At 37.0% G+C, this 27,208-nt stretch overlaps 2 protein-coding genes across 3 annotated transcripts in view; one reads left to right on the forward strand and one right to left on the reverse strand.

The window, feature by feature from the left end:
- LOC145241547 (exocyst complex component 1-like) overlaps nucleotides 1-27,208 on the reverse strand; it is a 38,349-nt gene that overhangs the window by 1,149 nt on the left and 9,992 nt on the right. The window contains exon 2 of the mRNA XM_080104615.1: nucleotides 21,442-21,574. Coding sequence (XP_079960741.1) covers nucleotides 21,442-21,574 — 133 coding nt within the window. The remainder of the gene's footprint in view (nucleotides 1-21,441; nucleotides 21,575-27,208) is intronic.
- LOC145241546 (torsin-2A-like) lies at nucleotides 89-24,211 on the forward strand. 2 transcript variants are annotated; one of them, XM_080104613.1, is made up of 3 exons: nucleotides 89-181; nucleotides 14,636-14,675; nucleotides 23,089-24,211. In XM_080104613.1, the coding sequence occupies exons 1-3, from the start codon at nucleotides 153-155 to the stop codon at nucleotides 24,073-24,075; spliced, it is 1,056 nt and encodes a 351-aa protein (XP_079960739.1). In that variant the 5' UTR covers nucleotides 89-152; the 3' UTR covers nucleotides 24,076-24,211. The 2 variants fall into 2 exon arrangements, with proteins under 2 accessions (XP_079960739.1, XP_079960740.1); XM_080104614.1 differs by lacking the exon at nucleotides 89-181 and adding an exon at nucleotides 1,122-1,231.

Genomic DNA, 27,208 nt, shown 5'->3' on the forward strand with positions numbered 1-27,208 from the left:
ATAATAATAATAAAAAACAACGTGGAAACATAGATGCATAATAAAAAATCGGCCACTATTTTCCGAACATACTAATGGACTTTTAACCTGACCATTTTCAATATAAAAATAAAACTGTTTAAAGACTTATCTCCCTTTGATTTTAAATTCTCATGGATGACCCACCGGAGAAGCTCGTGAGGTAAAATTTTTTGTCACTCTTTTTTAAAAACAAAACATTCCAGGCATTTAATTACTATTATCGAGACTCCAAAGATGACAGTCTCATATCCACCATCGTATTGTCGTTTTAACTCAGCAACTTCCTATGCTTGAAATTGAAAAAAAAAAAAAAAAAAAAAACCCTTTAAAATAAATTAAAACATGTAAAACTTATTCCTGTAACTTACCTTGCCTTTGGTAACATTTATTATTTAAGTATTTGTTTCTTGGCTACTTTTTCGGTTTGTTGTCGGTTAAATGCCCATAATTCCGTTGCGATTAAAACAACTTTTATTGATTTCATTCAAAGTTTATACCGTTCTTTTGGGCGAACGAAAATCAGGTGCTTATTCGAATTGGCACTTATGGCGGCAATTTAGTTTTAAACAGTACAGAAATGTATGAAGTACGTACTCGTTACAGAACGAAAATGTCATATTCCAAAAATTACGTAAATCGATCAAGTATTTATTTTATTTTATTTTTTTTTTCAGTATAAAAACATTAAATCTAAAAAAAAGATTTAAGTAAAATGACAGTTCCTTTTTTTCTTAATAAATTATTTTTAACACATTGTTTTCAATAAAATATTAAAAAAAAATATATTTTATGCTTGTTTCTCAAAGTGTGTTAACATTTTGGTTTCAAACTTTCAATTTTGCCTCGTTGCATTTTTCGTTTCATATTGCGGCGATTCGCTTTTTAAATTATAGAATTGAGTTTTTTTTTTTATTATTATTTATTTTTATTTTTTTTTAGGGGCGTTTATGTCGACAGATCATTAAATCTAAGGGAGATAATCAGCAAAGACATTGCAAAAATTAAGCATATTTTACAAGATATAATTTGGGACGCCGAAATAATCAGTAGAACAATCAAAGAATGTTAAAAAAAAAAAAAAAAAAAAAAAAAAAAAGATTACACGAATACTATACCTGCAAGCGCCGGGTGAAGTTGAAGTTAGCCCCGGAAATTTCAAAATTTCAACAAAAAGAAAACAAGTTAATCAATGAACTTAAAATATAACAATGTAAGTAACAAAAGAAACATTAATTAACGTACACAAAACAAAAGTAAACTGTTACAATGTAACGATTTCAAGTCAATTAATCCACAACAAAAACTTAAATAAACTTGTTTGAAACGATAATAATTAATCAAAAGCAAAAATTAAATGGTAGGACCGTCTCACGGTCGTATATAACAAAATATTTTTTTTCTTTTTTTTTTTTTTTTGTAGATTTCGGTGTGCTAAAAACGAATCTGCAAACCGTTTCCGTCGCAAAAAAATAGTTTGTGATATGAAGAAATTACTTATTCGAACAGTGGGTGAATATAGCCATATGCGCGCGCTTGCGCGTACAAAATAGCCACCCGTGATAACATAGAATTACATGGTTTAATATTTAGAAAACTACTTGTTTTTCGTCTAATTTTAATTTTTTCCCAATGCTACACTGTGACAAGGCAGTTTGGTACGCGAGTGCACATTTAACAGCCTTCGTTTATGCTCGCGCGTAGCGTAAACGAAGGCTAGGCTGTGAAATGGAAAATAGCCCCAGAGTTCAGGTTAATACCATTGCGCGCGCTTGCGAGTACAAAAATGGCCAGCCATGATAACATAGAATTACATGGCTTCATATTTGGAAAATTACTCGTTTTTCGTCTAATTTTGTGACAAGGCAGTTTGGTACGCGAGTGCACATTTAACAGCCTTTTTTATGCTCGTGCGTAGCGTAAACGAAGGCTGGGCTGTGAAATGGAAAATAGTCCCAGAGTTAAGGGGTTAATACTACCGTCATTATACCGACGGAAACGGTTACCATATTCTTTTAAAGCACACCGAAAACTACAAAAAAACTTTTTTTCTATACGAATGTGAGACGGGTAATCTCCAAAAAATACCGTTAGGGCTTACAACATGGCCGCCAGAAGAGTCACGTGATCCGGTTGATCCAAAACATGAATCGCCGTATTACGAAACCGGAAAACGCAAATTTAAAGCAAACTTTGACAAACAAGCATAATAATTAAGTACAAAAACAGTTTTTCAATATCATAATAATAAATAATTTATTTAGAACGGTCATTTAATTTGTTTCTCAAAGTTTGCCTATTTTTATAACAACATTATATCAACAAAAAATTAAATACAAACAAATTGTGATTGTTTGTCAAAGTTTGCCTTCAAGGCTGCGTTTTCCATTTGCACGATTCATGTTTTGGATCAACCGGATCACGTGACTCTTCTGGCGGCCATGTTGTAAGCCCTAACGGTATTTTTGGAGATTACCGTGAGACGAGCCTTAGAGTAAAAATAATACCGATTTTTCTTTATTTTTTTAATTTCCTCGTTTCTTTATTGAAAGATGAAAACAGAAAAAGAAATCGAAAAAACCTTTTAGCCAATAAAAAACATGCCCCCTCTCTTTTTTTTTTTTTTTTTTTTTTTTTTTTTTTTTTTTTTTTTTGCGCCAACGCCGGTGATGGGGAAGAGGGGGATTCCAGTTACATGTAGCATATTTAGCCTTTTTTGGCGTTTTTTTGTTCTTGGAAAACAAGATGGCCGCCATTAAAAATGATAGAGATTACGTTGGATACTGAATGTCTTCAGATACGGATAACTGCGCGTTTGCGCAAAAAATAAATACTATATTCGTCCTCAGCCTACCCGAAAACCTATAAAAGTCGACAAATTAAAGGTGAATGCCGAGGGGTCGGTAAACTAAAAATTTACCGAAGTATTTAAACCGTCATTTTTAAAATTTCCTTTATTTTCGTTTAAAAAAAATTACATTGACAGTTTAAATACTTCAAAATATATTCAAAAATATTTTCTATTTTCGTTGTTTTGCGTACGTTAATTATTATACACCCCAAATTATACCTTGCAAACTGAAACTACAGAATAGTTAAAAAAAAAAAAGAAGTTAAATTAAACTTTAATCATAGCCAGAAATTGACGATTTAAATACTTCAAAATCTCCTTAAAAAAAGTTTTGTTATTTTCATTAATTAACAAGTTTATTGAATTTTTGTTGTGGATTAACAGCAGTTTACTTTTGTTTTGTGTACGACAGAACTCTTTTCCTGATCTACATTAATGATCTTCCAAATCACATCCTTACATCATTTGTAGACATTTTTGCTGATGACACTACCATCTATGGTAGCACATCTTAGACAGTAAACGACCAAGTTCTCTCCGATTCTCTCCTCTGATCTTAATCACATTGTACAATGGGAGTGGCTGGTTACTTTTAATGCATCTAAAACCAAGCTTCTATCTTTACATCATCAACGTTCTGATCCCCATCTGGCATCAAGTAAAATGAATGTCTCTTGTCTTGGGGAGGCCTCAAGTTTTGACAAACTTCTGGGCTTGACCTTTACTCCTAATCTTAAATGAACATTGTCTGAAGATAGCGGTTTCAATCCCACCCAAAGCGTGCCAGAGGTTTACTTGGCCAAAAATGTGGTGATACGACAACAACTACGGATGGCAGTGATGCCTGAGAATGCAGTTAGGAGATTCGAAGTTCCTATCCGTCGCAGTTACCACCTGACGAAGGCCAGAGGAATAGGTGGCCGAAACGTTGTGAATAAACAAACCAATAAAAAGATGAAAAACAACAACTAATAAAGATGAGAATAGTCCGAAATAAAAATAATGTACATCAAATCTGTTGCCAAGGCCGCTGGAAAAATGATTGGATCCTTCTATCGATCCAGTAGATATCTCACTGCTGATGCAATTCTCTATCTATATAAGAGCCAGGTACGTCCAAGGATGGAATACTGTTGCCACATCTGGGCAGGAGCTGCTAGAAAGAACTTATCTTGCCTTGATAGGGTTCAAAATAGACTTTGTGGCCTCGTGGGAGATGTCCTTTTCTCTTCGCTGCAACCTCTTTCTCACAGAGAATGCTTTATCGTTATTTTCATGGAAAGTGTTTGACTGAGCTTCAATCTATGATCCCTCCTCGCCAAACTTTCACAAGAAACCCTCATCTAGCTGAAAACACTATCAATAATTCCCCCCCACTCTATCTGTGCCTAAACTTAAATGAACAGCTTTCGAGGTTGGGGGGGGGGGGTTATTCCGAAAGCCGTTCTTAACATGGGGAGGTTGGGGTGTTTATAATACGATGGGGCACGTTTTAAAAAATTACCGGCGTTTTTGTAGTTTCTTTACTTTTAATTGTCACCAAAAGTGCTAATTTGAATAAGCACCAACATCACTTATACTTTTATTGAAAAAACAGATTGTTTTCAATCATAGTTGTTTAAAAAAAAACCCAGAAATCAAAAGAGAACATGATAAACTTTTTTCTTTTTTTTTTGTCGGTTATCTGTCAAGGATTTTTACACGATTAAAACTAATATTTTCTTTTCTTTTTTCACGTTAATGTCGTCGATTACAAAGTTAACTTTGAGGTTAAAAAAAAAAAAAGAAAAAAGTTGAAGACTGTTGCAATATTTTTATCTTTTAATGGGGTATATATTTATTTGCAATAAAAAATATACAAAATGTGCCACAAAGCTAAAAAGGGGGGTTGGGGGGGGTTAATGTTGACCTACTAACATCTTGTTAACTTGACTAGACTCTTTCACCAAAATAACAGACTCACTCTGGAAATCCTAACTAAAACCCGAAATAACTTATATATACATGATGTGAGGGTGTTGGGAATAAAAATCTTATTTACAGAAAACCAGAATGAATAATTATAATAAAAAATGGTTGTTAGTAAAAGAACCCCCTCACTAATAATTGTGGCAGATAGAAAGTTTTGTCAGTCGAAAAAATGTAGGTCCCCACAAAAACTTACTTTATTCAATAAACACCACAAAATGGGCCTACATTACTAACAAAACCGTCTATCTGTCACCTAAATGGGGTCGGGAGTGAGGATTATCGAACCAAAAGAGGGAGAGAAAAAAAACAAAAACAACGGGGATGGGACAAGGACAAACTAAAAAGGGGTTGGGATGATGGCAACGTACATACTCTAGCTAAGTTAAAAAAAATAAACAAATATGCCTACCTAGCCTATTCTAAATGGTCTGATGAAGTGTCTAATGTTTGTTCAGGATTGCCAAAATTCTTTATCCTAAGTCAATTCAAAAAGGTACTCAAGATTAGCTCCAATCACTCTACACAGTCGCGAAACTTTCACCCACCTGTCGTTGAAATTTGCCGGACTGAGTTTCACCTTCTCCAGCTTAATTCACATTCTCAATCGGTTTTTGAAAATGAGAACAAGCTGGGGAGCAGTGAAGGTCTCATCTCCGTAAACCTCTTTCTGTCACACCGACCAAATCATGCCTCTCATTCCTGCTAGCAAACACAGAAAAACATAGTGTTCTTTCTTCGTGGTTGGTGCCCAGTTGCAGCACTGGGAAACTGAATCCAGTACAAAAAAACGCCCGTTCAGCATGCGAACCGTGAAGCCTTCACCAACTCGCACAACGGTCTAATGATAATGCAACGGAAGAAAGCATGATCAAGGTCTTCCTCCCAATCTCCGCATCGGACACAACTAGATGTCTCAGTAAAACCCACTGCGTAAAGCCTTTTGCTAACCCAGAGGGCATTTCGAATTACCAGCCAGGTGAGTGATGCCTCGTAATTATTGAAGCGGCTTAACCCAGGCACCCAAGGTCATATCAAGCGGCGCTCCTCCTTCGTAAAACCAAACTCCTCAATCTTTTTGTTTCGAATAAATTACCTCACTAAAGCCCAATATAGTGCCTTGCGAGACAACAGCTGGGTGTCAGAGAGGCATTCTTTCACCCGTAGAAGAAACCTCAAGGCCTGTTGACACTCGCAATAGAAAGGGCACTCGTTTCAGAGCAACTTGTGTGCCTCCCTCTCGGGCAAATGCATACTCTCCAAAGCCTGAAAGGTTTTCTTAGTGTCTTTCATCCAGAAGACACCGTTTCCCTTACTAGGTGTACACATTCAGTCCAGATATATCAGCCTAAGAGTGTGTCTACGAATTTCCACACTAGGCATACCCAAACCACCTTCAGACGGATGCAGGTAACAGACCTCCCGGCTAACCATGGCTTGCTTTCCGTGCCATAAGAACGCGAAAAGAGCACGCACCAGATTGACTAGTAAGGTCTCCGGGAGTGGCAGTACTGATAGGCGGTATAGGATGAGGTGTGTAGATATGAGAATTACATACCTCCACCCGACCCTTCAATGACAGGTTTCTCAAGGACCACAAATGTGATGTGACCATGACTGCTTCCGATACTTCTGACTAATTTTTCTCCAGCTGGAGGTTGGGCCTAAACCAGACGTCGAGTAGCTTGCAGGGCCCATCAGTACAGCCAAAGGGGCATACCCCTCCAGCACCAATACGTAAGCCAATAGACTTAACAGTTAATTATGGCCTCTGTTACCTTTGTATACTGACTTGTTTCGATGTTGACGACTCTAATCTCGGCACTTCTCGTTACAAGCATGAGCACGTCGTCGGCATGGGCGGTATTCTTTCCCAGGGTAGAGCCACCTGGCAAAGTAATCCCACAAAGGACCGGATTCACCAGGAGCTTGCGCAAAAATGGCTTTAGCGCAAGCACATATAGCATGGGTGACAACGGACAACTTTGACGGATGGATCATGTTAGCTTCGATCGCACCCCATTCATTTCCACCGTAACACCAGGGTTAGCATGCAAGAGGCGAATCCAAGAGCAAAACTGGGGACCAAACCCAGCCGAGTGAAGAACAGCCTCTAGGTAACGGTGGGCTACTCTGTCGAATGCTTTGGACTGATCTAAATTGATTAGCGCAGCTTCTGTGTCGATTTTTTTTTTTTCTACGATCAAGCGTAACATGTGCAAATTAACTTGAATCGTCCGTCCCTTAACAGAACAGGTCTGTTCGAGACATTAGTTGGTGCAAGACAATCTGCAGACGATCTTGGCCAAAATCTTTACCTCTGTGTTTAACATCGTTAAGGGCCGGAAATTACCTATCCCATCCCCACCATTTTTATCCTTGTGTAGCAATTTGATAATCCCCCTGGTAAAATACTGAGTTATGCACCCGTTCCTAAACCAGGAGTTGAAAAGTATGGCCAGCAAAGGAATAAAAATGGGCGACAACCTCAAATACACCTCGTAGGGCAGACCATATATTTCAGGGGTCCTGTCTAGCCCGACCTGTTTCAGAGCCTCAAGGACTTCTTCCTCTTTTATGCCACCTTCACACCTAGCCACTTTGGTCATCTCGAGGTGAGAAAAGTCAACTAAATAAGCGTCAAACTGTTCAATAGTCAGACCGGGCTCCTTGGTGAAAAGCTCCTGAAAGTGAGCCCGAAAACCCTCCAGTATTCTGTCATTTGAAGTTACGGTTCGTCCGTCCAGCAAGGTGACACTGGCGATGTGTCGATCAGAACGTCGAAATTCCTCCACATGCAGTGATGCAACCATGTTTGTTGCCTTGTTCAGCACTCTCTTTAACCTAGCCCTAACTAGTAATCCCTGGTCCTCCCTGTTATCCAAGAAGTCCAGTTCAACCTTAACTATAGTATAGCTATCACTATCCCCCTCTTCCACTGCCCTTGCTAATCTATCTTCTAACGTCGCTTTCACTGCCCTAGAACTTAGGTTGAGCCAGTGACTAAAATCAGCAACGAAGGACCTAGTGACCTTTTTTAAGGTTTCCCCACCACTTATTCCCAATGGTCCCTGTCAATTCTCTCTTTATGATTAGTAAAAGCTGTTCCTGGAAGTTCTTCAGGTCGAACAATGACGTGTTGAACTTCCAGTAACTAGCCATCCTAGGTTTAATACTATCTAAGTTTACCCGAACACGGACAAGCCTATGATCCAAGTAAACTATATTATGAAAACTTGGACAGTTTAAAAGCCCTAGGTCGACTCTCCTAAGAACCAATCGATGTAACATGAAAGTTGCACTTGATCGGAGCCGCGTCTACCTGTCCAAGTCCATACTACATCCCCGGGCTTTTCGTTTCGAAATTTATCGAAGATCAAGCTTGTCAACAAAGTCTCAAAACACTTTAGCATCCCGGTTCTGGTTAGTAATGCTTAAGATATTAACGCAGCAATCTAACTCTGGATCCAAGACTGCTTTCCAGTCTCCTGCTGAAACTAAGCGCCGAGACAAATTCATGAAAGGCTCGATCCGCTGAAAAAAAGAAACTAGCTCAGTATGGTTATTGGGTGCATAAACCCCAATAAAACGAAATGCCACATCCTTTACAGTAACATCCAGCACGTGCAATCTTCCCTCTGGATCTGCATATACCGGATCACACGACACATCAAGAGTGCGCTTAACTAGCCAGGTAACCCCCCTTGCGTGGGCATCAAAATGTGCTGAATAGAGCTGAAAGTCTCTAAACAGCACACCCTGATAATCACTAGGAATAAAGTGAGTTCCCTGAATACAACAGATATCCCCACCGAGGCGTTAAAGGTTACGTGCAAGTTTACGAGAGGAGTCCCTCAATCCTCGGACATTCAAACTAGCTAATCTTAAGGCTACCTTGGTTCACTTAGAGCTGGGAATCTTGAACAAACATAGATGGTATCAAGACACCGACAGCAGTCCCCATAGAACCAGTGATCATCTCATTAGTGATAGACCCGTCTGGGGACAGGCCGCCGATGTCTAGAGGGAAAGTTAATTTTATGGCCCTATATAGAGATGGATGAAGTTTGATAGGGACCCGTCCAACACATTGATTTTTTATTTGAGTCAATGTCATTAAAGAAAGCTGGTGGAGGAAAAATGTTAAAAGCACTATTCGCCTCCTCCATACGCCATTTGCTTCCTCCCTATTCATTACTACAGTCAGAAGTCTTTTACTTTTGGGGAGTTCTCGGGATTGGTGATTTCTTTTTTTCCCTAAAGTTTTAAAGGAAAGGTGGGCCATGTATTCTTTCTTGGTGTGTGACTTCATTAACAGATTCTCTTTCGGGTGTAATCTTACACAAGTCTTTTTCGGTGTAAAAAAAGATTTCTTTTTATGTGTTTCCCTTTCAGTAGAGGGACTCCTTTGCCTTTTTTTTTTTTCTAAACTTAGGACAAGGGCAGGCGGTTGTAATGGTGGCGGCATGTTCGTTTTCATTGGGGAGGGAGGGGATGTATTTTGGAGCATATTACAGGGGGTAGTAAAAGGGGAGGGTTTAGGAGATATTTGCTTCTTTTTGGTTGGTGATCCTAATACTGTCATAGTTTTTCCTAAGTCTGGTGTTGGAGAATTGACAGGGGCTGGTGCTTTTACAGCTAAGGAGCGTTTCTTTTTAGGCGAGGAGGTAGGGAATAGCGAATCAGGAAACTGTGGCCTTTTCTCTTTTGTTCTTTCATTATCAAGTTTGTTTTTAAGGTTAATTAGTTCTTTAAATTTGCCCCCCCCCCCGGTCTTTACTTCAATTTTTTCTGCTTCAGTTAGGGATTTAGCGTTAGACTTTTTGGGAGTGTTCTTTTTGAGGGGATTTATTAGCTGTGTTAAAACTAGCTTCAAAATCGTCAGGAGTTAGCGTTTTTGCTGTTGTATCTTTTTTGGGGGGGTGGGTGAGGGGTCTGTGTCTTCTCTAATCACTTCTTTTATCTTGGAGTTTAAAGTGCTCCAGAATCCTATTTTGGGGGTTTTGGTTGAGCCGGCTTTCTAGTAGGGCAAGTAAATGTAAGGTGACCTACCCCCCACATATCGAACATGCCGGTCTTTGGCCTGCTACTACAGTGGGTAATTTCTCCAGACCTGCTTCCAGATAATGAGGTATTTTTAGAAAAGCGTCTTGTTTAGAAGTATATGAAAGGATCATACTCTGTTGAATTTATCTTCAGTCAAATTAGTGATGTCTCCATATTGTAAAAAAAAAAAAAAGAAAAAGGCACATACAAAACTCTACCGGTACAACACCGTGGACTTCAAATACTGAAACCGTGGTCCTCCTACAACCCATGTATTTCATTCTGAGAATAAAGTCTCTTGTAATAATTTCTTTCTTTGACAAAATGATGCAGTCTTCAGGTGTTTTGAAAAGGGCGCTTCAGGTGTTATACCTTTTGCATTTATTGATTCTCTCAGGTCTCTTCTTTACGGTTGCTATTAGATTTGTAACATGTTCCTTGGTAGATCTTATTAGTTTTTTTGTTTTTCAGTGGATGACAAACAGCAGGATTGTTTTTTCAGAGAATTTCTCAATTCTTGATTGATCGAGTATGATCCCCTTTTCCGTGGTAAATTTGGTGCATTCTTGAGCTTTCGCTATGAGTTCTTCTATGTTAATAGTGAAGGTGGGTGGCTTAGCCCATTCTGTCCTTTCCTTTGGTTGATCCATATTTTTCTTGGTGGTATCTTCCTCAGGTGTTGAACAACTGGCTGATGCCATTGTCGACGTGTGAAATATTCTGACTCCAATGGATGTAGAAATTTCAAGTCCAACAGCAATAACAACGGGGATTAACAAATATAATAAGTTTAACATAACAAAGCGCAAAGAACAAATCTACCTGACTAGAATGTCTTATAATGGGGTATGATTCCGCACAATCGGGAGATTCTATTTGTTACCAATGCTGCTAGGAACTGATGAATCAAATTAATTCACATTCTGCTACCAACCAATCAGAAACCACAATTGCTCCATATGTTACATGATAAGGGCTGTCCCCTTTTCATGTAAGTATAAAAATAGAGAGATTAGTTAAAATGAAAATGAAATAGCAATAGACGAAATTCGAACCTCGTAATTTATGTTTAGAAATAGATTACGTGTGAGAATCTAAAACAAACGATTGTTTAGAATAGAGATCAAATATTTCAAGAAAAGAATGTGCCCTGTCAAGTTTGTTATGAAATTTTAATTGAAAGAATGTAGCTATAAGATAATGTTTTTAACATATTGGAAAAATAGGTTACTGAGTATAGGTTAAAATTCCTTTTGTAGAAAAAGGAAAAGTTTTGGACACGCATGTCCAGAACATGTGAAAGAAGGCACATGTTTTAACATGTGTATGACGTCACGGAAAATAGAAAGTTCTAGTTATAGAGAAAAAACTTTAGAGTAAAAGAAGACGGTCAGTGAGAGCTAGTCAGTGAAAAACTCAGAGAGGGTCTGGGAATTCGAACGTCTAGGAAGCGAGACGATCACTTTGAAACTAAAATGTGAAGCTTTGAATTCTTGATGATGGAAACCACGGCCGGTCGTGACGAAATAAACCATCATGTGTTTTTTGTAAAACGTCGGCTTGTCTTATGATTCTTACAAAAAGGTCAAGTGAAATTGTATTATATATTTGTGTTATAAAATGTCATTACATACAGGTCTCGACATCTCATGTCTACACAATGTCTGAACAGTGAACACTATCTCATCATTCTAAGAGCTTTCTTCTTCTACACGTCTAAGGAATGAACATTTAAAATATAGGAATCTCTCATAACATGAACAATCTCTCAAAGTCTCTTACAACAACATCTCTTTATCTCTAAGACTCTCTTCTAATGAAACCACTATATATAACACATAAATATTAAACCATTCTGTCGCAACTTTGCATTTGTTTACTTCGTGTCAACACGGAAAGAATCTTTTGCTCTGTGGATTCCAACTCGAGAACTGTCTACTGAGAACCAGTCACCTCCAGGACTTGTGTAGAACAACTAACTATCGGAAACTGTTCTGAAACTAAACATGGCTTACACTTCTAGACTTACTAATATTTTTTATGACTTTTATCGCTGGGCATCAGTTTTCAATTATAATGTTCTACTAAATTTGAACACGTACTTCGTGACCATTCCAGAGAAAAATAATGTGACCGGTGTTAATTCCCGCCTAAAAATAAAAGGGGTTAGGAAGGGAACATTTTTGAACCCCCTCCTACCCTTCTCTCTCTCATCTATCTGATCTATTTCGGTATTTGTGGAGAAGCCGTGATGTTTTGGGGGGGTGTCATCAAAATGGAACGGAAATTGTAATTTCGTTCCGGTGCAGTAATTTTTTGTTCTACGCATGCGCGAAAGAAATCGATAAGCGAACAAAACCAACGAAAAACTTAATTTAATGAATGAAAATGTTTTTTAATTTTTTCTTTTCGTATAAGCAAGCATAGAAATCTCTCTCTGAATATTTATTTACTCGAATAAACCCTCCATCAGATCTAATATTAGGTGAGGGCGACAGGATGCTCCACCAGTGTTCATACTCGCTATTTATCTATTAATAAAACATTCAGTATATGGCTGCAAATTTTATTGACTGTTCTTATTTTGTACTCCTTAAGTAATCCAATTTACCAAATTTCCACTACTAACGATTACTACGATATTATCCCATTGACTACTGTACACCCATTAACACTTAACCTCGAATGTCCTCCGGGCCGTGATAAGTGGTGACTCGTATCTAAGAAAAAAAAAAAAAAAGTACTAATTTGTTTTCTGGGTTTTGCAAATTGTATTTTTGCTGATTATTTTGCTTTCAAAAAATGCCAGAGTAGCCCTGTTGACATTCTCTGATGGGAGCATCTCGGGCGATTAGCAATAAACTAATCCCATCTCAAAGCCTCTCTTGCTTTTTCTGGCAACTGAAAAAAAAAAAAAAAATCAAAATCGCTGACACATCGCTACACTAGCAGGGGGGCTCAACGTTGTCAGGGATTGAATGATGATCAATAAATGTTCCTCCCTCCCATACTTTTATTGTCATTGAAATCACTGAAATTCCCCATTTTTAATCAAATCGATTGATTGGCTGCTCTAGTTAGTGTACTGGGAGAAAGCTTCATATGTCTCCACACAGTGACTTAGTCTACAATACATTGTAGTCTACATTGCACTGTAGAGAATCTACAGTTGACTTTATAAAATTATCTGTAATAATAGCTTCACTTAAAGTTTTAAATGCAAAAAGTCAAGTATCATGGTTCAGTTGTGTTCTAAAAAGAAATTTTTATTTCGAACACACCTCTGTCTTATAAAAGAATCTACTGTTGATTTTAAAGGCAAGGCCTTTCTGCTTGTGCAGGGGTAAAACTTCTCAAACGCACTTGTGATGTTAGATTGTATAAAAGTGTTAACTTTGATCTAAATCGGACTTTCTTTAATCAGATTTTTTTTTAATAGATTTTCGATACTTATCAGATGCATTCCAATTTCAAACCTACATGAGAACATTCCCAGACACATCAAGTACCTTAGTGTGAAATTTCAAAGGAATTGGCCCAGTCGTTTCTGAGTCTCTACGGAATAAACTCGCACACACAAACACACAAAGTTCTTTTTTAATATAATAGAGATAATAATATGCTCAACCTGTACTCTTGTATGACTGCGAAACCTGATCCTTGAGAAAACGTCAAAATGGCACGATTCTTGCTGTAGTGAATTGGATGAGGAAAATTGCCACTGTATAGGCTTCGATGAGAAGGTATGTTACACAACGTCTTGTCTGGTATGACCATGTTGCCCACTGTCGGTCATCCAATACTCTAAGGTGTGTACAACATTGATGTTAATGGCCCAAAGTCACATAGACGTGGAAGGTTGATGGCAACCTGATGCTAGTGGGCAGCACAAACAAAATGGCAACAGACAGGAAAAGTTGCAAGGCATTCATAAAACGTCTAACCTCGGTATGAAATAAGATGAAAAATGAAAATTAAAAATATATAAATTGCCTTTTTCCATATTCAAAAACAACGCATAATTAAATTGTTTTCGCTTGTAGTCAGCTAACGTACTTCCTAACTTCAGGCGTAGCGCTACCAGGGCAAATCAGTTCCTTCACTTTTATTGTTCTTCAGTATTTCTATTGTGAAGCGATTTATTGAAATAAATAAGAAAAGGATGTTATTGAAAAGTATACAAAAAAAATAGCACAATTAATCTTTATTTGCACTTTTTAAATAGTTCATTACTTTAAAGTCTTTTCAATGAATCTTAAAAAAAAAAAAATGCAAAAAGTGTTTTCAATAATTCTTTAAAAAAAAAATTTTTTTTAAAAAGACTGAAAAAAAGCTTTTCAATAATTATTAAATAAAAAAGGTCAATGTGGCCTGGTTGTCCCACTGAAAACTTACCTGTAAAGACTTGCTTTTAAGGGGTATTGCATCCAACCTCCCCATGTTAAGAATGGTTTTCGGAATAAATGCCATTTGCAGGTAAGTCTTTAGTAGGACAACCAGGCTACATTGACTGAAAAAAATAAATATCAGAAAAACATAAAAACGAGTACATGCACAGGGGAGATATAGGCTTGCTAGAAAAAAAGTGAAAGAACTGATTTGCCTTGTCAACGCTTCCGGTAGCGCTATGCCGGAAGTTAGGAAGTACGCTAGCTGACCATAACCTCATTTTCTTTCTCAGCTTGCTGACCTTTTCATGTAATAAATGAATTGTACTTTATTATATTTATCTTCCTTTTAATTTTTCTCCAGATTGAGACATGAATTCCTGCATACCATTGTACGTTACAATGTAAGTATTTAGCCCTCTTCATCCTCCTCGTCTCTGGTGCTATCAGATTAGGCTGTTTGAAGATATTGGTTTCTTGACAACTGCACCAAATATTGAAGTTATTGTTTTCTGTTACAAAACAACCAAACTAAACATCATGAATAAATATATGAAGATACGAGCAGGCCGGCCAGTGTTGCCCACTCATTAGATAAGCTTAAATATGATTCATGCAAATTACGTATTCTTATATTATATTCTTTCAATTATTATATTGGACGTAATATATAGTAGCGAGTGTGTGTGTGTGTGTATATATATATATATATATATATATATATATATATATATATACACTAGTGGAGGTGCCCGATTGTTTAAAGGTGTGTGGGGGAAAAAAAAATAAATAAAAGTGGTAGTAGGCAAGCAGCTCAAATCCGTGACGGAAAAGCAGAAATGAACGTTTGCTGAAAGCCAGTTAAGCTTTCCGCTTTCTAACATTTTATTTACTTGTTTCCCAACAATGTTGGGGAAAACCAGCTCCCCACTAAAAGGGGAAGATTTGGCAGTGTCCAAATGAATAGCAATTGTCTGATATGAAGGGTTTCCCCCACATTGATCAAAGCTAATTGCCTTTCTGGATGTCCCAGCCAGAAGGCCGGTGAATCGACTTTGCTTCGATTAGTTTTGCTTTATTTATACGAAAAAGACAAATAACATGCAAAAGGATGGAATAGAGAGAATTTTTTAAAAGTCGATCAAAATAAATGTAGACACGACGTCCGTTTTCGAATCGTAGATATTATAATCTAGAAAGTATAAGGAAACTTCTAAATAAATGTAACCGATGTGGACATACAAAAATGCAAGCTGCCTTTTATATATATAGACTAGCTAGCCCAGGTGTTTGGGGGTGCATGTTGAACAAAAAAAAAAGTGGCTGTAGGGTGGCAGGCTCGAACCCGTACCACGAAGGAGGAAAAGAATGTGAAAAAAAAACGTGATGTTTTTGCTGTTGCGCCCATTGCCAAACCGAAAGTGACAAATATTTAAATTAAGTCTAGTCATTCAAAAAGAGGGGTGACTTTCGAAAATTTCAATTGAAAAAGCGACTCCTCCCTATAGAAAAGTGCCCAGTTGAGGGTGAAGGAATTAATGTTTTTAGCCAATTTTTCGATATTTGTTGTTCAAAACAATACCGATCTAGTGAAAAGCCATCACCTCTGTCGAAAGTTTTAGGCAGACATATATACATTTAAACAGATAGGTTAGATTTATATTATAGACTAGCGGGAGGGTACCCGGCGTTGCCCGGGTGTTTCGAGGTGTGAGTGCTCAGGCAGGGGGTGTTAATCAAAACATAAGAATAAGCGAAGTAAATATTAAAAAAAACTAACGTAAGACAAACGAACAATGTTAAATGTAAAAATGGGAAAAACAAAAAAAGAAAACGCAAAGCAGAGAAACGAACGTTAAAACTTTGAAAAATAACCCCCCCCAAAAAAAAAAATGTGAAAAATGGCTTAAATAACCCTGTTTCAATATTAAAATTTAAAAAAAAAAAAGATATCTCACACCACGATTTGAACCCAAAACCTTTAGATAATGAGCTAAAATGACGTTGATGAAATTGTGTCGGTTTTTCAAATATTTAAAGTAAATCATGTTCCGACGTCGTATGACGCATGTGTAGAAGCGAACTTGTCATGAGAGGATGGTTTTTGCTGACCCCTCCCTGTAGAAAACTGATGATTTTAGGGTGAAAAAAATAATATTTTTGGCCAATTTTTCGATATTTGTTGGGCAAAGGTTGGAACTTTAAAATGACCCATGTCAAAAGTTTTTGCGAGACATACATACATACATGCAAACACATTTTCGCTTTTATATATATAGATGACTTGGGTGCCATGAGCAAGAATAAAAACCAAAATATACAACTCTGCACTCTCTTTAGCCTCTGAGCCACACCCATATATATATATAATTTCACCTGTCATCACTTGTTTAAAAGATGGAATTGCCCAAACATCGAAGACAAGATTCAGGCAATGGTGGTTGCATGGTCCACAGAGTATTATAATTATATAAATAAACAACTTGAAGCATAAAATCTATTTTTAAAAATGACTTGATTAAGCATTAAATTAACGTGAGAAGGTTGATATGCCGTTTAGCAACCAAACCAAGGAAAATCATCATCATCATCATCATCCTCCTCCTCCTCCTCTTCCATTTTACATGTGTTGAATGACTTTTAGAAATTTTTTTTTTATTCCATTTTCACTCCCAAACAAGGCACATTGCCACTTTGATGTAGGTGGCTACTATCGGGGACATAAGTTGCAGGGATTCTATGTAGGGAGATGAACAGCAAGATGTCTGTTCACATTACATTTGAACTTCTGCATGTCAGTACAGTTGGGAAAGCAGAATCCCGGAAGGGAGTTCCAAAGTCTAGCAGTTCTGGGGAAGAAACTATTGAAGTAGGCCTTTTTACATCTAGGGATCTCTGTGTAGGGGTGGGATTTTACTGTTTGTTTGGTTTGTTGGGGGTATCTACGTCAAGGAGGGTACAAGTGCTTGTAGTTCGTCTGAGCATTCACCATTAAAATAATTGACTTCCAAACTAATCTATCTCTGATGCCCAGATCTTCAGCATTAATCCAAAGAGTTGATTTAATCTCGACAGCATAGGGAGATATGTGCAGAAGACTTTGATGGTAAAGTCTATTTCTGGGCAGGTCTTTATTTGTCCCTCTTTCTCTCAAGTCTATTATCACTTCCTTTCCCTGTGAACTGAATCTTTTACTTTAACTGTTCTACATCTTTTAACCCATTCTTCTAACGTGGCTCCTCCTCTTCTGCATAAATATTGTCCAGATCTAATTCTCCTCTGAGGTCATCAGATCTAAGCCAGTCATTAAACTCCGATTACAAATCCATTGTATCATCAACGTGATGAACATGTCCAAGAAAAGATTGGAAAGCATTGCTTTATGTCACTTACAGCAGGCACACCTCGTGTTGCCCAGGAGTGAATAAAGACACCTGTCTGCTTCCAACCCTGAAACCTATATAAACTCAAAAACTTTCATCCATTCTTTCATTGTGACTTTACCATCAAAGTCTTCTGTACATATATCCCTATGCTGTCCAGATTAAATCAACTCTTTGAATTAATGCTGAAGATCTGGGTGTCAACAATTAAGGATCACCAGATTGGTACTATCAGGTCCACAAGTAGTTGGGTGCTGGCATTGGAATCGAAAGTGGTTAGCCATTTTCTGTGACCTGGCATAGGATCATCGAAACTAGACTTAGATGGTTCAAGATGCAGTTCATGCTTAGGAGGAAGCTGACTCAATCTGACCAGGATAATAGCTACTATAAGAACAAGTACCCGTTAGTCCATCAAGTGTTAGAGAGTCTTTAAGACTCTCATTATACATCTGTTGTAGCATTTTTCCCCATGCAACACATGTCCTCAACTTTCACTGGCCAGATTTCACTTCCATATATCATTGCACTGCATGTAACATGGCCATTACACTTTTTTTTTTAATTTATTTTTTTTATTACCTTTTCCCCCCAAACAAGGCACAGTGCAACTTTGATGTAGGGGGCTACTATCAGAGACATAAGCATCAGGGGTACTGTGTAGGGAGTTGGGTAGCAAGATGTCGGTTCACGTTACACTTGAACTTCTGCATGTCAGTACAGTTGGGGAAGCAGGGACCCGGAAGGGAATTCCAAAGTCTAGCAGTTCTGGGGAAGAAACTACTGGAGTAGAAGACTCTTTTACATCTTGAGATCTTTACTGTGAAGGGGTGGGATTTAGCTGCTTGTCTGGTTGGTCGGGGGGTATTTATGTCGAGGGGGCACATGTGCTTGCAGTTCGTCAGAACATTCATCGTTAGAGCACTTGTAGAACAGGCAGAGGGATGCAACATTTCGTCGATGGGACAGAGGCTGAGGCTTAGATGATAGTTCAGGACCTATCAGATTGGCGACTCTCTTTTGAACCTTGTCTAAGAGCGAGAGACTAGTGGCAGATGCACCAGTCCAAATATGACAACAATACTCCATACATAGGCGAATGGTGGCCTTATAGATGTACGGGATACTTTCGGGCATTAATGCCGTAACTCTGCCGTTACATTTCAACCACTCGGACCCGCATATTGTCTGGTACTGTCGCAGGAACAAACAAACAAAAAGGAAAGAAATGAAAATTCGACACAGCATTTTTTTAAGTGCAAATAAAATGCATTTATTTGTGGTTCTTCCAAAATGACGCATATTATCTTTCAAAAGTCTTTTCACGCACACGTGTCTTTCAACACTCTGCCATATAACATGTGCTTTTTAAAAGTCTCTCTCCCTGCCACTTCACACGTTCATCTTCCCCGGTATGCAATTTGCTTCTTTTTTGCTCGACTATGAACTGTCCTTTCTTCTGCCTTTTTTTTTTCTCTTTCTTCCCATCGCATCTTATGCTTAATTTGCATATGTGCTAAGATGGCTACTGCTAATATTTTCACTAATCAGCTATCTTACAGCTCTGCTGATTTTCTCATACGCACCATGTGGACTGTTACATACGTACACATGTCTGATAAACTCTTCCCTTGAGTGACAGTGGTAATGCTATGCTGGTTAGTAATTACAGAAGTTCCCCTGGAATTACTTCATAATTCTTGCAATCACACGAGCACCTAAATAAAAAAAAAAATATCATTCTTATTATCACGCTCGGTTAATTATCTATTTTATGTGCTCTCATATGTTGGATGGCTTTTCTAGAAATTGACTTCCAAACTAGCCTATCACTTGTGGGGGACCCGTGTGCAGTTTAGTTACCGGTTGTACAGCTGGATCCTCCCTTTGTAGGCTGGGTGCATAAATCGGTACTGGAATATGCTGCGTATTCGATGTTGGATAGTTGGAGGTCATCGTTTGCAGATAATACAGCATAGAAAAAACCAACAATAAGGGCACCTGTTACGAGTACATTTAAGACATTGGAATGAAGCATGCTGGAACAGGATAATATATTTACATATGTACAAGGAATGTTTATTTATAAAGAAAGGTTACGAATGTTACAGAGTGTTTGTGTGTTTATAAACTAGCATGCATGTGGATAAATGTTCGTTGCGTGTATGCGAGCGTGAATGTATGCTAGAGTTCGTCAAAGCATACGTTGGAAGTTCATTGTGTGTGTAAGAGTTTGTTTATACAAGTTTCATTCTTATCTTGTCGAGCCGTGAACGTACTTTGCGTGGCACTCACACTTGAGGTTTGAATTGAAGGAAAACGCGTGTTGTCAACTCGATGGGAAGACAAAAAAGAGAGAGAAAACGGAAGAGGAAATGGAGAGCACCACCTGTTGGGCAAAGCGGAGGTTACCACAAGGGCGACAACCGATGCGTTGTTTCAAAGGTGCATGCATGGATGTGTGTGCGGTTTGTTTAAATGCATGTTAGATTAAAAGGCTGTTCCTATACTCTGGCCAGGTCAATATTTAAACTACATAAAGTGAAATGCAATCGATCTTCTTTTGAAGATATTTCCTTAGTTGAGGCAAGATTTGAGTAAAACTGACGCTCCATCCCATTCTTTTGCAAGATATTGGATATGTCCATTGATAGATAGTAATCCAAAGTATCTTTCCAAAAAGTAAAATAACAATAGATCTTTTGGTTGGTTCACTTATTTTATCCTTTAGTTCTCACATTCCAGGAGCGGTGTTTCTGAAAAAGAGGGAAGAATTGCTATTTTCTGGATCAGAATCTATTCCATCTAACACTTATCGTTGGCACGTTTTTGATCTTGAAGTAGTATTTTCTTTCTTTTTTTTATTTCTTTATTTTTTCTTTTTATTTCTTTCTTTATTTCTTTTTTTATTTATTTCTTTTTATTTTTTATTTCTTTTTTATTTCTTTTTTCTTTTTTTATTTATTTCTTTTTTGCTCCTTCTATCCAGTGTGTTCATAGCACTCCAAAATATCTTTCCAAAATATGAAACAGCAATAAATCTCTCTCTCTTTTTTTTTTTCTCTCCTTCAGTGAGAAGATATGTTTGGCTTTGATCATCCATTGGAAATTGTTTTTGCTAATACTTAACTCCATAACATGATTCGGTTCTTAATTTAACAACCTCTACTCAGTTAATGCATGCTCCTATACTCAAGTGTTGTATTGTGAAACAATTTATTGAAATAAAATATAAGAAAAGGACATTATTGGAAAATATACGGATAAAAATAAGTCTTTATTTGCACTTTTAATAACAAAAAAAAAAAAGTTTTATTTTATTCGAATTTATCTAGGAAATATATGTTTATGAAAGTATGAAAATAAAATTATTGAAATCAAAATAACAAATGAAATTATTGAAATCAAAATTATAAAATTTCATACATCATAAAAAAAAAAAACGTATCCAATACATAATATTCCCAAAATATTTGGCTTTCATTCAGACAGGAATTCTTGCAGATGACTATTTATTGTCTTGATTAAACTGTACAAGTACCCAGCTTTCTTTTGTGTACCTGTGTGAATAACTTCTTTTCCATTGTTCTGCTGATAAACTTATTTCTTTTTTTTTTTTTTTTTTTTTTTGTTATATTTGTTTTTATTTCCTAACATTTAGGCGAGGGGGAACGTTGATAGTATCATATCATCACCACAGTTATATAAGATTAAATGGAGAAAGGAATTAGCTTGAGGTGTTCAAATGTTTTTGAATGTTTGTACGCGCTTCAATTGATATGCTCACCTGGGTGAATATCAGTGTGGACACATTTCTGCAGAGCTTCGGCAGCAGCTGTACAATCATTGATGCCAGCTTTACTCTGTAAATCGCCTTCTATTAGAGCGCGGGTGTGTTTGATGTCTAAATCCAACTTGCTCTGTAATGCAAATAAATAACAGAAAAATAAATTGAAGAACGAGATATAGTTTGCTTGAAGCATTGCATGTAATGTGTATATAGAAAAGCCATAGAAAACTATCACAATGCAAAAAAATGTTGATGTTTAAAAGGGAGACAAAATAGTACAATTAGTCTTTATTGTCACTTCTGACAACAAAATTAAAAAGTTTTCTTTTATTTGAAATTTTATAAGAAATATGTTTATGAAATTATAAAAATAAAGAAAAATTTTTGTTTTAAAATTGTAATTTTTTGTTGAATATATATAATAAATGTTTTATAAAAGTATAAAAATAAAATTATTGAAATCAAAATAAGAAATAAAATTATTGCAATCAAAATAACAAAATTTCAAACACCATAAAAAAAATGTATCCAATACATAATATTCCCAAAATATTTGGCTTTGATTTTCTGCCGCCAAAGGAATTCTTGCAGATGACTATCAAAAAAACTAATTGTGTTATTTTTATCTTTTTATAATTTTATTAATTTTTATTGTATACTTTTCAATAATGTCTTTTTCTTCTATTTTATTTCAATAAATCGTTCCACAATAGAAATACTGAAGAACAATAAAAGTGAAAGAACTGATTTGCCTTGTCACTGCTTACGGTAACACTACGCCGGAAATTAGGAAGTACATTAGCTGACTATAACCTTGACTTGTCGTTCTGTCATTAGTTCTGTGGCTAAGTTGTCATGGAAAAATCCACTAACCTTTAGAATTGATATTATTGTTTATTGAGCGTCGTTTATGATGATGATTTTGTTGGCATTCGTTTCCCTGATGTCTTTCTATTTAGAATTCTTTCTAGAAGAATATTGGGTACTTAGAGGAGGGACGCTGTGAAGGTTGCCAACATCACTAAGTAAGTTTCTGTGAAATGAACTGGATTCAAACTTGATACACCCAGCTTGTCGGTCTGTGTCATTAACCACTGATCTACCATCACGTCCCCGGCCCTGTCGGAGGGGCATTAGAATACGCCGACTGCCCCCCCCTGCAGAGGGTAAAAGTCCCTCAATGGGGGTCCTGGATATGACCTTAAACTATATCCAGTGGTGAGGCCCCAGCTTGTTGGCTTTGGGGAGTGTGGAGCCACCCTTTAATTACCATTGCTCCCAGGTCCACTCTGACCCGGAATGGTAGTACCTGTTAGGGTCCCAACTATGGGTTAAATAGAAACCGACGTGAAAACAACAAATATTTTCTATTAAAAAAAAATTTTCTTCAAAATCTTTGGATTCGGCATTAAATAACCCGAAAAGGGTTGATATGCCGTAAAACAACCAACCAACCAACCATCACGTCCCTGGTGTTGTTGGTTGGTTGGCAACTTCTTTGTGGTTTGAGAGGATGTTGATCCTAGTGTCACGGCTAAATTTCGTTTGACTTATCTGATTCTATTAGTTTGTTTTGTTTGAATTGTAAAAGCCAAAATATCATTTTAATTCTTTATTAATTAATAATTTCTATTTGTTTTTCAGACTGTTAAACATTCAAAGCGTGCATCGTCTTTCGAATATTCTATCGCAAAAAAGAAGATAAAAACGCCGAAACCCAAAAAGACCAGGTGTAAAATGTTTTGTTCTGTATTCATCTTCATAATCAGCATACTTGTCTGCTTAATAATCCCATTGGCTTGGGAATCTTGCTACGACGTGCCCCAACTGAACCAAGAATCCATGACCACAGCACTTTCCTCAGTTGTCTTTGGACAAGAACTTGCCATACATATCGTCACGTTATCTCTGCAAACTCATCTGGAACGATTGAAAGCTAATATTCATCATCCGTTACTGTTATCCTTCCATGGCAGCAGTGGAGTCGGAAAAACGTTCATCTCCTCACAGATTTCACATTTGCTTCCTGCCAACACGAGAGTTGTCAAATATCATCCCTCGATACATTTGAAAGCGGGCAAAACTGCTAACGTCCATGAAATATCAGCCTGGATTAATGAGCAGACCTCTTTCTGTAGGTGGACGATAATTGTTGTCGATGACGCGCAGGATGTAAGCGACGAGATGCAAGCAGCGTTTAAGAAAGTGCTCAATAATATGCAAGCTTCGTGGTTGTATCGGAAGACGATTGTAATATTTGTCTCAAACATGTACAGTAATGAAATAAACGACGTCGTGTTCAACAAGGTGAAGCAAAAAGGTCCAAGTACTTTTTATGTATCCGATTTTGATCCCGTTTTTGAGCGTGGTCCATCTAGCTGGTTGATGGAACTGCATCGAGAAGGTTTACTGCACGCGTTTGTTCCATTTTTACCACTCGACAAAAATACCGTTCTTAAATGTATCGAGCAAGAGCTAAAGCAATATAACAAGATTCCTTTTCAGGAAATTGTTAATGAAATTTCTAACGAAATTGTATTTTATACACTTGAGGGTAAAGATTATCAATATTCGATTTCAGGGTGTAAAAAGGTTTCAGACAAAGTTGCCCTTTGGTTGAATTCTCTTTGATTTTACAACGAGCACACCTTCCTGTGTATTTAGAATTGCACTTATAACGAAAATTTTAAGTAAAGAAAATGCAGAAAAGACGTGATGATGTACATGCCCGTAACAGAACGAAAATTGCACATTCCAAAAATCATATCATTTGATCAAGTAGTTTTTATTTTTTTATTTTTGAATTTTATGAGTTGCTCAATGCAAGAGAAACTACTAGCGCCATATTTGATTGAATTCGAAATTCATCCCTGGTTACCTCCCCACCAAACATTTTCTGCATCAAAGGCTCATCAACGAAGATGACGTATTTCAAAAATCATGTAATTTGAAGTATTTTTGTATTATTATTTAAAAGATTAAATTTTATGAAGTATGTGATGAAAGAGAAACCGTCCACCATATTGGATTGAATTCAAGGATAGACATCTTATAAGGTGTGTGTCGAGGGGGGGGAGACAACTCAATTCGGCTATTTCTTTTAGTTTAGCCATAAAGTAAAAATACTTAATCAGTAAAAAACTGTAAAATTTCATTTTCTTAAATATAAAAAAAATACTTGATCAATTTTCATGATTTTTTTTCATGCTATCACAATTAAATACACCATCAAATTTTTTTCTTTATTTTTGTTTTCCTAAATAAGTACAAGTCTAAATAAGTAACCACCTTTTAAAATCAAGATTCTTCTCTTCTCGGATAACACAAAAGCCCACCCATTCTCCATGTTAAGAATGTCTTTCTAAATAATAACCTTCTTTGGAGGTTTCTTTACTTTGTTTTTTGTTTTTTTATTCTGAACTATTTTTTTAAAAGAAAATATATTTTTGTATGAAATATTATATTAAAAAATATCTGATTGGCAGAATAAAAAACAAATCTGGTTGATTATTTGTTAAGAAAATTTTTTATTTTCACAAGGGAGTCATCACATGTCTAGGCCTGGAGGTTATTCAAGTATAAGAATTAATAAGTGTACAGTGGCCACCAGGACAGCAGTGTAGTAATCATTTGTGGTTGAAATTGAGTATAGTTTGATTATTTAAAGGGTCTGTTCAACAAGGATTTGTTTACATTAGACTTGAAGATGACAATATGGTAGTCAGCTGGAAAGTCTATTATAACCTACTTTATTAAAAATAAATAAATTCTTATAAACAGATGAATTCGTTTAAGTATTTTATTTAAAAAAAATCATATTTTTCAATCATAAGAAAATTATTTATAAATTTTTTTATTATGCTAAAGATTTTGTACTAATCATTAATCAAAAGGCACCAGTAGGGCCAGGTGTATGTACTCTGCAGAAACTGGAAGTCAAAAAGAGTGATTTTTGTCTTCAGCGACCGCATGAACTAATGCCGAAATCTTGCCAATCATACGTAGATAAAATCATCTTGGGCTGTATATAAGTAAGCCATTTGAAGAACAGGAGTTCGTTTTTGAGGAAGGCGAGCTCTATACGCATACTACATTTATGCATTACATGTTGTTAGAAACTCAGAGAACACAGTGAAATTATAAGATGGTGCGAATTATGTTGTCAGCGAAAAAGGGGGAGGACAATCAATTTCTATTATTTTCACGCTCTTTCAGCGATGGAATACAAGACTTGATGTCCGACTAATTCCTGAGATTAACAGTGATGCGACTGATGTGCTGTAGTTGAGTGGATTGAAAATCATGAGCTTGTATGTCAGCTTTGCACTATGGATAATGTTGAGCGCATCACACGATTGCGAGGTTGAGCTCTGGCCATATACAGGCAACTAAGTAAGAAGCAGAAAGCAGACTCAGAACAGGTCAAGTAGGCTCTCATAACCGTTTATGCTATGTATGCATATGTGACCAATTCGTTGCTTGACAACTTTACCTAGATGAGACTGTGGACAAGTTTTTTGTCGTGTTGCAACACTTCGCCTGGTTGGTTAGGGGACCGTTGCCCAAATGTTGGCTAACATAACATGCATCTCTGGACATGTTAGATATCTACTATGTGCTTTTTCTGCGCTAGAAATAACGAGTGCAGAAAATCTGCTGATCTGAGTGTAAGCCATCATGACTGACAAGAAAGGTTCTGAACACCTCCAGAATCAAAGGGCATGATATGGTTAACAAATCTGCTGGCTGTAAGTATGGTAGTCTCAACTTACTGAACCATGTGGTGAAGGATTATTTACTGAGCCATCATGACTGACAAGAAAGGTTCTGAACACCTCCAGAATCAAAGGGGCATGATATGGTTAACAAATCTGCTGGCTGTAAGTATGGTAGTCTCAACTTACTGAACCATGTGGTGAAGGATTATTTACTGAGCCATCATGACTGACAAGAAAGGTTCTGAACACCTCCAGAATCAAAGGGGCATGATATGGTTAACAAATCTGCTGGCTGTAAGTATGGTAGTCTCAACTTACTGAACCATGTGGTGAAGGATTATTTACTGAGCCATCATGACTGACAAGAAAGGTTCTGAACACCTCCAGAATCAAAGGGGCATGATATGGTTAACAAATCTGCTGGCTGTAAGTATGGTGGTCTCAACTTACTGAACCATGTGGTGAAGGATTATTTACTGAGCCATCATGACTGACAAGAAAGGTTCTGAACACCTCCAGAATCAAAGGGGCATGATATGGTTAACAAATCTGCTGGCTGTAAGTATGGTGGTCTCAACTTACTGAACCATGTGGTGAAGGATTATTTACTGAGCCACCAGGAGAGGCCGGGTAATTGGTTGCATAAGATTCATCATAAGATCTGTTTCAAGTGCAATGATTTTGAACATGTAGCATGACAGTGCCTGGGAAACGCCAAAGAGGAGGTGATATCTGTGTCAGTCTCCTCCCCAAGCAACTGTAAAGGAAGAAACTCCTTTCCATAAAAGTACATGTAGATGAACAAAATTAGATAACTTTGATTAATTCTGCAGATTCCAGGTGCCCCAAGACTTTGACGAGTAAAGCAATGTATTGATTTTGGAAGCAGAAGGCAGTGGGAGTCCTAACAATTGATGGAAGAATGTTTAATTGTCAAGGATGCAGTAGAATAAAGTTGGAGGGTGGGCACATTCCGGCCGTTGATATTGAGGCCTTAATTCTGTTAAAACTTGTTATGTGTGTGTGTGTGTGTGTGTGTGTGTATA

This window comes from Euprymna scolopes, chromosome 20 (genome assembly GCF_053919585.1).
Source record: "Euprymna scolopes isolate OS-2025 chromosome 20, ASM5391958v1, whole genome shotgun sequence".
Classification (NCBI taxonomy): Eukaryota; Metazoa; Mollusca; class Cephalopoda; order Sepiida; family Sepiolidae; genus Euprymna; species Euprymna scolopes.

What these genes read in the sequence shown, in the direction of transcription:
- LOC145241546 (XM_080104613.1), top strand. Translation starts at nt 153, where the DNA reads ATGGATGACCCACCGGAGAAGCTCGTGAG. An exon ending in CCACCGGAGAAGCTCGTGAG is followed by an intron (nt 182 to 14,635) that starts GTAAAATTTTTT and finishes ATTTTTCTCCAG; the next exon opens with ATTGAGACATGAATTCCTGC. An exon ending in ATACCATTGTACGTTACAAT is followed by an intron (nt 14,676 to 23,088) that starts GTAAGTATTTAG and finishes TTTGTTTTTCAG; the next exon opens with ACTGTTAAACATTCAAAGCG.